We start from the raw sequence: 13,881 nt of genomic DNA, 5'->3' as shown, positions 1-13,881 counted from the left end.
AACATGATGCTGGTTAGGTAGTGAGAAGTTCTACCTTTGCAGCAATTTTCTGTTTGTATATAAAGCTTTACATAGGAGGGAGATACATTTGGACGAGAAACTCATCACCATGTCTCCATTATTTGCTGACTCACCGATAGATCAGTTAAGACAATCTTGATAAGATATTATCTAAAGTATAGGAACAGTTGTTTACTGTGTGAAGCTTAAATTTCACTTGTTCCAGTATCAATTTATGGTAACACAAATTATTATACTGTAATGAAGATATGGAATATACCATTGAGGAAATGTCAAACCTTCAACATTTTTCTTTCAATACGGATAATTTCCTGTTTATTTAGTTGAAACATGTAAATTTATCAAACCATATTGAATTGTAGATCAGAATGAACTTCTTTTGAACCTGTTTTAATAAGTAATTGACTTTTAAAGATTGCTAGCCTTCTGAATATTGGACACGAGAATCAGCCATTCAAATTTAAATTGACTATTGTAAAATGATACAGTAATCACAACCATCTGTGTCCATTTTCTGATGTTCAGTAGAATTGCTTACACAATGATTTTTTTTTGTCCTTGAATACTCCAGGAGTTGCCCCCTCCTTGGGCTTATTGCACCAAACTTGTATGTATTTAATTAAGGAATTTTATGAGATTGAAGTAAGACCTGCATTAACATGCCGTTCATTACATTAAAAGGTGCCGATACTGAGGGTTTGCCGACTCTCGACTTCAGTGTGGAACTATCACTTAGCATGAATAAGATAAACTTGATCTGTTGGGGGAGGGTGGGGGAGAGATATAAACATAATCAATGGCACATGTTTCAAGAAGTGAATTAGGTTCCCAAAGGTGCAGACGTCTTGGATCAGTTAAACAATGACTCTGAGACAAAAAAAAGTGTAGTTTGATGGGAACATATCAATGTGATTTATATAATGGAGTCCAGATGTATCTATTATAGAGCAGGCACAAACCTAGTAGGAGATGTGTTTATACCTGTGGTAGATAGACATAATCATCAGTATGATGTGGTAGATATAATCAGTATGATAGAGATGTTTTTAAAGACCAAGTGAGAATATTTTGTAACTTCATTCTGGGCAACTTACAAGTAACATGATGTTGAAGTCAGTTTCATCCAAATATAATCACTACCGCCACTGTTACCCTGTCTTAATGTAAGCTCCTGTCCTTTCATGGCTCTCATCTGACAAAAGATCTTTGTAACTGAAGTTCAAGAATAAAGGCCAAACAGGTGAACAACACACTCACACAAGCTCATTGTGATAATAGATGGACAAGGACAAAAGAAGCCCCTTGTGACAAAACTTAGTCATTACAAGTTCCTTGTGACAACAGGTGGACAGTACAGACCCTTGTGACAACACATGGACAATACAGGCCCCTTGTGACAAAACTTAGACATTACAAGTTCCTTGTGACAACAGATAGACAATACTGGCCATGACCCCTTGTGACAACAGGTTGACAATACAGACCCTTGTGACAACAGGTGGACAATACAGACCCTTGGGACAACACATGGGCAATACAGGCCCCTTGTGACAACACATGGACAATACAGGCCCCTTGTGACAACAGATAGACAATACAGACAGGTGGTGACAACATATGTACAATACAGACCCTTGTAACAACACATGGACAATACAGGCTTCTTTTTACAAGAGGTGGATAATGCAGTCTCCTTGTAACAACAGAAAGACAATACAGGCAGGTGGTGACACAGTTTTCTATAATATGCATATAGCAGGAAAGAGATGGGTTTCAATACCTTTAAATCATCATTAAATGGGTTTTCTACCAAGAATGCTCATGGAATGTTTTTGTAGTTAGGGTATTTGAAAAAAAGTTTGTTGTGGCGCTGAACATTTCAGAACTAAGTTGAACACAGGTGCAGTCTGGAATGATATAATGTTGAAGGTAGTTTGACTTATGTGTGGCATGAACAGGAAAGAATACTTAACACACATACTTCTTCTTCCTCTGATTATGTAGGAGTTGGTACAAATCACTAGATTGAATTTCATCTGCGTCAGGTTCTGTATTGTTATAAAAGCCTTACAAAAGGGCACAGTGAAGCTGTCCTTGAATCGTGCTATTTTGCATAGAGTACATGCCCTTGAGCTAAGATACCTCACAGGTGGTAAATATCATTGAATCGTGATGTTCAGCTGAATGTAAATGTCCTTGAGTTATGATGTCCTGCAGGGAGTAAATGTTCTTGAGGCATAATATCCCATACCTAAAATGAGTCGGTGGTTTAAGGTTTTAAGGTAGTCAAAGGTTGGCGTTACTCTTTATAACTTAAATGTAAGGGAATTAATGACTTTATGTATATCATTTAGACATTCTCAAGTTATATATATATATTGTTTGTTTTCAGATATAGATGGACAGATTCTAGACTTCCACATCGAAAACAAGGCCTCAAAATGGAAACTAAAAGCTCGTGTGTTAGAGAAGAAAGCGTCCACTTACTGCCGGCAACGGTCAGAGACTGGAGCTCCTGTGGTAGGGAGAATCAACCTACCTCTCTCCCAGAGAGAGGCTGGGAGCTCAAACACCAATGGTATGGCTTTCCTAATGTTTAGCATATAAAGTGACCTAGCCTTGACATGTTTGTGTCAGGAAATGTGAACACAGATTAGATCTTTTCCTCTATTGTGGGACTCTACATATATGGAGGTACTACTGACAATTGGCAAGTTTGTTGGAGGAAGAGTAAAGTGAAGTAAATTATATTGTATGAATTTTTGCCATTTCTGGTAATAAGCCCACACATGTCTATTGCAGTTTCAGTAAAAATAACAACAAATTTTTAGGTCACCTGAGACAAAGTTTCAGGGGCCATAAATGGTCAAAATGATTGACACTTCAATAATCTTCCTCTCAAATCCCAGGTTTGGTAGAATCAAGAACTTTTCATGGATGGAAAGGCCTTCAAGTGCCTTACCAAAACTTGACTTACCTTGACAGACCCCCAGGGGCTGATGGGTGGGGTCAAAAATGGGTCAAATTGACTGAAATTTCAAAGATAGAAGATTTTATATGTATATAGGAACATTCAAATCTTGAATGTTATTTCCTGTAATTAGAACTTAGTTAGAAGCCTTTGCATGGGACAGGTGTTAATGTATACACAATTTACATTTTCTTCATGTATACTATATAGTTAAAGTTATATTATATTTTTTAACAAAATCATTTCTTTATTACTAGAAGCATGGTGACTCAGGTGACGGTTAAGGCCCTTGGGCCCCTTGTATGTCCTTAACTTGTAATAAGCCCATCCCCAGATTCTGAGTCAGAGTCATTATGTTGGTTCTGAGTCAGAGTCATTATGTTGGCAATCTGGCTTATGGTCTTGTAATAAGCCCACTCCTTGCTTTGTGTCAGAAGTCATAAGTTAGCCCCTGGGTTTGTGGTCATGTAATAAGCCCAACCTCTGACTTTTAGTCAGAGTCATTGTGTTGGTCCCTTAGGCTTGTGATCCTGCAATAAGCCATACCCCTTAACTTTGTGTCAGATGTTATGTGTTAGACCCAAGAGTTTTGTAATAAGCTCACCAGCCGACATTGAGTTAGGGTTTGATTGTGTTAGCCCCTTTGGCTTGTGGTCTTGTTATAAGCCCATCCTCTACCTTTACCTTTGTGTAAGAGGTTATGTGTTAGTCCTCTGGGTTTGTTGTCCTGTAATAAGCCCGCCCTCTATTATTTAGTTAGAGTCAATGTGTGGACTCCCTGGGCTTTTTGTAGAATGACTTTATGAATACAAATACATTTTTTTTTTGTATTTATGGAGAAATATTAGAAAATCCTTCTGTAGGATGTTAAGTTATTATGTCACCTATATAATGATTTGAGCCAAAGCAGATTTGTTGGGTATAAGAAGACCTTAATACTTTTATATTTCATGTTCAGAAGCAGCTTATTCTAAAGATAGAATATATATTGATTCTGTAACTTCATAATTAACCACCTAATAAAACCTGCAACACGCTGAATGTAAATACGTGGACAGAACAATTTCTGATTTTCTGAGAAAAAATGTTATCAAAACCAACAGAAAGTGTTCAACCATGACCAAAGAGTGCGCAAAAGGACTAGGATTAGAAAATGTTTTACTACCATGAACAAAGATTGCTTACAAATTCCAAAAACAGAATATTTAACCATGAAAAAGAGTGCACAGAAACACTAAAAACAGAAAGTGTTCAATGATTAACAAGAAGTGCTCGCAAACACTGAAACAGTAAACTTTTTTTTTGTACCACACTCCTGAAGGAAAAATGCTTAAAACAAAATAGAACAAAATTGTTGCCAAGATTAAAAAGTGAAAAAAAAACATACAACCCATAAGATGTCTTAAACAAACATCAACAAGTCATTACCCAAATAAACATGTTTTACACATTCATGGACAAATTATTTTTTAAAAAATTATAAACAAACATAGTTTAAACGTTTTCAATACAATCATATGCAAGATGTGCAAAACAGACATAAGCAGAAAGGGTTCAAAATTAACATTAACAGAGAGAGTACAGATATAATGAGACAGCGTAAAGCAGGAACACCAACAAATCCTGTTGGGACTAAGCACTAACTATGATAGAGAACTTGATGATGATAGTGATGTGTGTAGTGTGTGAAGGAGTAGTGTATGTTAGAAGATGATTAATTTGGTTAGCTTGTGTTGTGAAGAGCAGATGGAAAAACCTGAAGTATTACAGCTGATCGGGAGTAAATTAACCATTACTCTATAGTTACACCTAATATTGTGTGATGTGTGTCAGACTGGGTTTATAGGTACATGGATCAGGATTTGTAAGACTAGGCTCATAGGTACACAGATCAGGATTTGTAAGACTTAGCTCATACATACACAGATCAGGATTTGTCAGGCTGGGCTCATATGTACCCAGATCAGGATTTGTCAGGCTGGGCTCATAGGTACCCAGATCAGGATTTGTCAGATTGGGCTCATATTTGGGCTCATATGTACACAGATCAGGATTTGTCAGGCTGGGCTCATAGGTACACAGATCAGGATTTGTCAGGCTGGGCTCATAGGTACCCAGATCAGGATTTGTCAGGCTGGGCTCATAGGTACACAGATCAGGATTTGTCAGGCTGGGCTCATATGTACACAGATCAGGATTTGTCAGGCTGGGCTCATAGGTACACAGATAAAGGATTTGTCAGGCTGGGCTCATACATACACAGATCAGGATTTGTCAGATTGGGCTCATATGTACACAGACCCAGATCAGGATTTGTCAGGCTGGGCTCATAGGTACCCAGATCAGGATTTGTCAGGCTGGGCTCATAGGTACCCAGATCAGGATTTGTCAGATTGGGCTCATAGGTACCCAGATCAGGATTTGTCAGGCTGGGCTCATAGGTACACAGATAAAGGATTTGTCAGGCTGATCATAGTGACCATGTATCAAGATAAAGGGTTTGTCAGGCTGATCATAGTGACCATGTATCAAGATAAAGGGTTTGTCAGGCTGATCATAGTGACCATGTATCAAGATAAAGGGTTTGTCAGGCTGATCATAGTGACCATGTACCAAGATAAAGGGTTTGTCAGGCTGATCATAGTGACCATGTACCAAGATAAAGGATTTGTCAGGCTGATCATAGTGACCATGTACCAAGATAAAGGGTTTGTCAGGCTGATCATAGTGACCATGTACCAAGATAAAGGGTTTGTCAGGCTGATCATAGTGACCATGTACCAAGATAAAGGGTTTGTCAGGCTGATCATAGTGACCATGTATCAAGATAAAGGATTTGTCAGGCTGATCATAGTGACCATGTACCAAGATAAAGGATTTGTCAGGCTGATCATAGTGACCATGTACTAAGATAAAGGGTTTGTCAGGCTGATCATAGTGACCATGTACCAAGATAAAGGATTTGTCAGGCTGATCATAGTGACCATGTACTAAGATAAAGGATTTGTCAGGCTGATCATAGTGACCATGTACTCAAGATAAAGGGTTTGTCAGGCTGATCATAGTGACCATGTACCAAGATAAAGGGTTTGTCAGGCTGATCATAGTGACCATGTACTAAGATAAAGGGTTTGTCAGGCTGATCATAGTGACCATGTACTAAGATAAAGGGTTTGTCAGGCTGATCATAGTGACCATGTACCAAGATAAAGGGTTTGTCAGGCTGATCATAGTGACCATGTACCAAGATAAAGGGTTTGTCAAGCTGATCATAGTGACTATGTACTAAGATAAAGGATTTGTCAGGCTGATCATAGTTGTCATGTACACCAATAATAGTTATCAATAACTGATTACCTGGTAATAGATGGTAACAATGGTAGTAAGAGATGGAAATGAGGACATGGAAGTTAGAAGAAGTACACAATTCATGATTGTTTATAATGGTGGGCTCCCTTGTTTATAATGCAGGGTTCCCTTGTTTGTAATGGTGGGTTCCCTTGTTAATAATGTTGAGTTCCCTTGTTTATAATGGTGGGTTCCCTTGTTTATAATGGTGGGTCCCTTGTTAATAATGGTGGGTTCCCTTGTTTATAATGATGGGTTCCCTTGTTTATAATGGTGGGTTCCTTGTTAATAATGTTGAGTTCCCTTGTTTATAATGATGGGTTCCCTTGTTTATAATGTTGAATTCCCTTGTTTATAATGGTGGGCTCCCTTGTTTATAATGTTGAATTCCCTTGTTTATAATGGTGGGCTCCCTTGTTTATAATGGTGGGTTCCCTTGTTTATAATGATGGGTTCCCTTGTTTATAATGGTAGGTTTCCTTGTTTATAATGGTGGGTTCCTTGTTAATAATGTTGAGTTCCCTTGTTTATAATGATGGGTTCCCTTGTTTATAATGGTGGGTTCCCTTGTTTATAATGGTGGGATTCTTTGTTTATAATGGTGGGTTCCCTTGTTTATAATGGTGGGTTCCCTTGTTGTAATGATGGGTTCCTTGTTTGAAATGCTAGGTTTCTTGTTTGTAAAAGTGAGTTCCCTTGTTTGTAAAAGTGAGTTCCCTTGTTTATAATGGTGGGTTCCCTTGTTGGTAATGGTGGGTTTCCTTGTTTATAATGATGGGTTCCCTTGTTTATAATGTTGGGTTCCCTTGTTTATAATGGTGGGTTCCCTTGTTTATAATGGTGGGTTCCCTTGTTTATAATGGTGGGTTCCCTTGTTGGTAATGGTGGGTCCCCTTGTTTATAATGGTGGGTTCCCTTGTTTATAATGGTGGGTTCCCTTGTTGGTAATGGTGGGTCCCCTTGTTTGTAATGGTGGGTTCCCTTGTTTATAATGGTGGGTTCCCTTGTTGGTAATGGTGGGTCACCTTGTTTGTAATGGTGGGTTCCCTTGTTTATAATGGTGGGTTCCCTTGTTGGTAATGGTGGGTCCCCTTGTTTATAATGGTGGGTTCCCTTGTTTATAATGGTGGGTTCCCTTGTTGGTAATGGTGAGTTCCCTTGTTTATAATGGTGGATTCCTTGTTAATAATGTTGAGTTCCCTTGTTTATAATGATGGGTTCCCTTGTTTATAATGGTGGGTTCCCTTGTTTATAATGGTGAGTTCCCTTGTTTATAATGGTGGGTTCCCTTGTTTATAATGGTAGGTTCCTTGTTTATAATGTTGAGTTCCCTTGTTTATAATGATGGGTTCCCTTGTTTATAATAGTGGGTTCCCTTGTTTATAATGGTGGGATTCTTTGTCTATAATGGTGGGTTCCCTTGTTTATAATGGTGGGTTCCCTTGTTGTAATGATGGGTTCCTTGTTTGAAATGCTAGGTTTCTTGTTTGTAAAAGTGAGTTCCCTTGTTTGTAAAAGTGAGTTCCCTTGTTTATAATGGTGGGTTCCCTTGTTGGTAATGGTGGGTTTCCTTGTTTATAATGATGGGTTCCCTTGTTTATAATGATGGGTTCCCTTGTTTATAATGGTGGGTTCCCTTGTTTATAATGGTGGGTTCCCTTGTTTATAATGGTGGGTTCCCTTGTTTATAATGGTGGGTTCCCTTGTTTATAATGGTGGGTTCCCTTGTTGGTAATGGTGGGTCCCCTTGTTTATAATGGTGGGTTCCCTTGTTTATAATGGTGGGTTCCCTTGTTGGTAATGGTGGGTCCCCTTGTTTGTAATGGTGGGTTCCCTTGTTTATAATGGTGGGTTCCCTTGTTGGTAATGGTGGGTCCCCTTGTTTGTAATGGTGGGTTCCCTTGTTGGTAATGGTGGGTCCCCTTGTTTATAATGGTGGGTTCCCTTGTTTATAATGGTGGGTTCCCTTGTTGGTAATGGTGGGTTCCCTTGTTGGTAATGGTGGATTCCCTTGTTTATAATGGTGGGTTCCCTTGTTTATAATGGTGGGTTCCCTTGTTGGTAATGGTGGGTCCCTTGTTTATAATGGTGGGTCCCTTGTTTATAATGGTGGGTTCCCTTGTTGGTAATGGTGAGTTCCCTTGTTTGTAATGGTGGGTCCCTTGTTTATAATGGTGGGTTCCCTTTTGTAATGTTGGGTTCCACGTTTAAAATGCCGAGTTCCCTTGTTTGAAATGCTAGGTTTCTTGTTTGTTAAAGTGAGTTCCCTTGTTTGTAAAAGTGAGTTCCCTTGTTTATAATGGTGGGTTCCCTTGTTGGTAATTGTGGGTCCCTTGTTTATAATGTCGGGTTCCCTTGTTTATAATGGTGGGTCCCCTTGTTGGTAATGGTGTGTTTCCTTGTTGGTAATGGTGGGTTCCCTTGTTTTTAATGGTGGGTTCCCTTGTTTGTAATGGTTGGTCCCTTGTTGGTAATGGTGGGTTCCCTTGTTGGTAATGGTGGGTTCCCTTGTTTATAATGGTGGGTTCCCTTGTTTGTGATGGTGGGTTCCCTTGTTTATAATGGTGGGTTCCCTTGTTTGTAATGGTGGGTCCCTTGTTTATAATGGTGGGTTCCCTTGTTTATAATGGTGGGTTCCCTTGTTTGTAATGGTGGGTCCCTTGTTTATAGTGGTGGGTTCCCTTGTTTATAATGGTGGGTTCCCTTGTTGGTAATGGTAGATTCTGATCAATTCAGTTATTCTATTGCCTTATGTTATAAGGTGCAGCACAATTATAGAAAGAAGATGCTAGATAATTATAGACAGTTTTTGTCTGTTTATTTTAGGTTCCTGGTATATTGGTTAATCTTCTGGGCAGCATGTAGAGATGAAAGGTTTGATATTAGTGCTTGCACCTTGTATATAGTATATATACAAAATGTGATGAATAGCTTGGAGAGTCAGGTACTGCCAATGTACATGGTGATGATGCTGTTTTTAAACACTTCCTGTTTCTGGCAAATTGCTTTGAATTCTCTAGGTGTTGTATCAGACAGTTGGTGGCTATGGGGTGTAGGCCTCCTGGGGAGTCTCCATTGTAAGGTAGGTGGCAAAGGTCACTGAGGTCAAATGTGAAAGGTTATTGGACAGCCATGGACTGTTGGATTTTTTGAGCCATGTGTTTCAACAAGTGGCCTGGACAGTTAGTGTTATAAAGCATGATGAACTTGAATATTTTTGTACAATGAGGAAACTTTTCCTGTAAAACTGTCAGATATATCAAATCATTTTTCTTTCCTAAACAGGTAACTTTGTCTCGACCAATTTACCTAGAGTTGAAATTTTATGATTGTAAAAGGAATTATTTACAATGAATTAGAATTAATCTTCTATGTTAAGTTGAATGATCAGCATACTTGTATGTTGGCATGGGGTGGTGAGTGAATTATGATGGCTAGATATCACTAAATGGCCTGATGGTGTTTATACAGGTGCTCTCTGTGTTGTTGCTGAAATTATCTACTGATATGTTATTGAATGTAAATGATGACCCTCTGTTTCAAGTCTGTCTATAGTTTTTTTTTATTTCAATAGAAAATAATGTCACTTGAATCCATCTCCAGCAATATAACTTTATAATTTAAATGTAAATGATGACACCTCATAAATCTTTCTGTATACTAGAGCTTAAATTTTGTATGGATGACCATCTAACAAGTCCAAGAATTGTTCTCAACTAAGGTGTGTTTCTCTCAATTCTCAGTTCGGTGTTCAAATTTAGATGTTTTATGTCATGACAATGTGGATAGATTTAATTGATAATTCAGATTCTATACCAACTTTAAAATTATAATTTAATGTTTTAGTACATAATTTAAGAAATTAAGCTATTCCGACCATAGATATCTTATTAGATTTTGAATTTGTTTCACTTGAATACACTCTTCTGTTTCAAACTTAAATTTCCTGCCATCTGTTTCAGGAAGTAGTGTTATACAAACTTTCTATAGAAACATTTGAAAAACTTCTCTGTGAGAGACATTAAGGGTGCGAAGAAGTTCAGTAAGTTTTGATTTCCTGGTCAATTCAAAGCCACATGTGTATTTAAAAGCATGTAGAGTTTTTAATTAGCTAGTAATGGGTGGTGAATGGTATTCCCCTTATGTAAGGTGATGGTATTACCAACAGTATGGCTTGTGGAGTTCTTCCTTACTTCTGAATTAGTTTAGTATGTCTAAAGTTGGATATCACCCAGCAGGACGCTTCCGCATGTGATAGCAATGTAGAGGTGGAGGTCTCGTTTATAGTAGAAATATAATTCTGGAACCTATGTTTACATCTTAATACTAAACTTGATGAAACCACCATCATCTCTGACACAAAGAACCTGGAGGAGGATGTAAGCTTCTGACATTGATCTGTCGTCATGGTGAGTTGATGGAATGGTAAATTTCATTTAATAATTTGCCCAGAAGAATATGAATATTTTCACTGTTTCATGAGATGCTTTAGTGGAATGTGATTTTGGTCCAGTATTTTCAGCTCTTATGAATTTGATTTGAATTTGATAGCCTAAATGACTCACATGCTGACGGGCAGGTAATGCAGCTGTGGTTGAAGCACCTGTCTGTAGTTCAGAGGTTCTGGGTTCAAGTCCTGGCCTGGTCATTACATTTTATTCCCTGATATAGATATACATACACAGAAGGTGTACTGTGTGACTTTCTTGAATAAGGAAGAAGTGTATTAGAGGTGTAGATCAGGTTAATCCTGAGGTTGGTGATCAGCAGAATATGTTACTCAGTCTAGTAGATATAGGTAATAATAATATAGATAATGATTTGTTCTGTATGTTAGGATGTAGGCTGTAGGATCTATAGTCAGTCTAGTAGGTATAGGGTATGATTTGTTCTGTATGTTAGGATGTAGGCTGTAGGATCTATAGTCAGTCTAGTAGATATAGGGTATGATTTGTTTTGTATGTTGGGATGTAGGCTGTAGGATATATAGTCAGTCTAGTAGATATAGGGTATGATTTGTTCTGTATGTTGGGATGTAGGCTGTAGAATCTATAGTCAGTCTAGTAGATATAGGGTATGATTTGTTCTGTATGTTGGGATGTAGGCTGTAGGATCTATAGTCAGTCTAGTAGATATAGGGTATGATTTGTTCTGTATGTTAGGATGTAGGCTGTAGGATCTATAGTCAGTCTAGTAGATATAGGTTATGATTTGTTCTGTATGTTAGGATGTAGGCTGTAGGATCTATAGTCAGTCTAGTAGATATAGGGTATGATTTGTTCTGTATGTTAGGATGTAGGCTGTAGGATCTATAGTCAGTCTAGTAGATATAGGGTATGATTTGTTCTGTATGTTAGGATGTAGGCTGTAGGATCTATAGTCAGTCTAGTAGATATAGGGTATGATTTGTTTTGTATGTTGGGATGTAGGCTGTAGGATATATAGTCAGTCTAGTAGATATAGGGTGTGATTTGTTCTGTGTGTTAGGATGTAGGCTGTAGGATCTATAGTCAGTCTAGTAGATATAGGGTATGATTTGTTCTGTATGTTGGGATGTAGGCTGTAGGATATATAGTCAGTCTAGTAGATATAGGGTGTGATTTGTTCTGTGTGTTAGGATGTAGGCTGTAGGATATATAGTCAGTCTAGTAGATATAGGGTGTGATTTGTTCTGTGTGTTAGGATGTAGGCTGTAGGATCTATAGTCAGTCTAGTAGATATAGGGTATGATTTGTTCTGTATGTTGGGATGTAGGCTGTAGGATCTATAGTCAGTCTAGTAGATATAGGGTATGATTTGTTCTGTATGTTAGGATGTAGGCTGTAGGATCTATAGTCAGTCTAGTAGATATAGGGTATGGTTTGTTCTGTATGTTAGGATGTAGGCTGTAGGATCTATAGTCAGTCTAGTAGATATAGGGTATGATTTGTTCTGTATGTTAGGATGTAGGATCTATAGTCACTCTAGTAGATATAGGGTATGATTTGTTCTGTATGTTGGGATGTAGGCTGTAGGATCTATAGTCAGTCTTGTAGATATAGGGTATGATTTGTTCTGTATGTTAGGATGTAGACTGTAAGATCTAAAGTCAGTCTAGTAGATATAGGGTATGATTTGTTCTGTATGTTAGGATGTAGGCTGTCGTATCTACTGTTGTCCTGGGTGTTTCCTAAGTACCACTTAGAGTATGTTAGACCTTAATGCCATTCAGGAGGCCATGCCTTGATATTAACATGTTTTGATTCATAAATGTCACATGCTTTATGGCAATTTTGTTGTTTGAATTGATATATCAATAGTAATTGATTGTATTGTATTGAAATATTGTCCTGTTAGGGTATATGGTAGTAAGGACTTTAAATGTCCTTTACCATATAGTTATAGATTAGTGTTGACTAAGGCTCCAAGGTCTAGTATATGGCCCATAGTTTACTGTAGTGATGGAACTGTTACCTAAGGGCATCATTGGTATGTTGTTTATACAAAAAACAACCCAAGACTTGACTTCTAGTTAAGCTGTTTATTGATAATGAACAAGAAGTCTTCTGTAGCAACAAAGAACAATCTCTTTGGCATAACAGGGGCTACTCACTCATAAGCAAACTACTGAACATTTAATTGTGACAGGCTTGACTCTGCGACATCAGAGAAGCAAAGTAAAAGTGAACTGTGCTTGACTCCGGAACAGGAGAAATCACTTGACTCTGATGAACAGAGAAGCAGCTAGACTCACTGATGCCAGAGAAGCCAGGAATGATAGGGCTAGACTCTGTAAGAGTATAGAGAAGTACTTGACTCTAAGAGACTCCAAAGGTTCTAGGGAAGTGACTTGACTCTGACACTGACTCACAGAGCAGCTAGTATAATACTAGGACAAACTTGACTCCAGGGTAACCAATGAGAAGACTCTGGACTCTGAAATGTTACAGAGCAGTGACTTGACTCATGAAAGGACCCTGTCAAGAAGCTTGACCCCATTTACGCACATCCAATATAGTAAAATTTATGGATGACATGTATAAAACAAGCTAAAAGGAGATTTTCAAATTGGGGGATAAAAATCCCCAGGAATTTAAAAACCAAAACGACCGAGTAAATGAGCTTACGAGCGAGTGCCCCCAATTGATAAGGACCATATATTTATAGATTAGTGTTGACTAAGGCTCCAATGTCTAGTATATGGCCTATACTTTCCTGTAGTGATTGAACTATTACCTAAGGATATCATCGGTATGTTGTTGAAATGTTCCTGGGACAGTGCTAGACTGGATTTTGTATTTCTGTATAGTTTCTATGCTACATACATACGATACTGGGTTGATGCCAGCAACCTTACATTAGAAAGGTAATATATATCGGTGTTAACATTTGTAATATTGTCTAGCTGTGAATGTGTTTAACACACTGTGAAACCAAACTACATAGGCAATTTAATAACTCGTGTTTCTCATTACTTATTTACCAATTAATCAAAAGCTTAATTTTCCTCTGGTTTTTCATTCCTTGTTACTTTATGGTTAAGGGCATATAGTTTTCTGTCT

General features: G+C 38.0%; 1 protein-coding gene across 1 annotated transcript in view; it reads left to right on the top strand.

Moving 5' to 3' along the window:
• The first annotated feature begins 680 nt into the window (after nt 1-680).
• LOC132561178 (FYVE, RhoGEF and PH domain-containing protein 4-like) overlaps nt 681-13,881 on the top strand; it is a 70,303-nt gene continuing 57,102 nt past the window's right edge. The window contains exons 1-2 of the mRNA XM_060225904.1: nt 681-717; nt 2,414-2,599. Of these exons, the coding sequence (XP_060081887.1) occupies nt 681-717; nt 2,414-2,599 (223 nt within the window). The remainder of the gene's footprint in view (nt 718-2,413; nt 2,600-13,881) is intronic.

The sequence above is a fragment of the Ylistrum balloti genome, unplaced genomic scaffold (assembly GCF_031769215.1).
Source record: "Ylistrum balloti isolate Yb309-2 unplaced genomic scaffold, AGI_CSIRO_Ybal_v1 Utg371166, whole genome shotgun sequence".
Taxonomy (NCBI): Eukaryota; Metazoa; Mollusca; class Bivalvia; order Pectinida; family Pectinidae; genus Ylistrum; species Ylistrum balloti.
The sequence above is the reverse complement of the archived record's forward strand: the minus strand, read 5'-3'. Positions and strand labels throughout refer to the sequence as shown.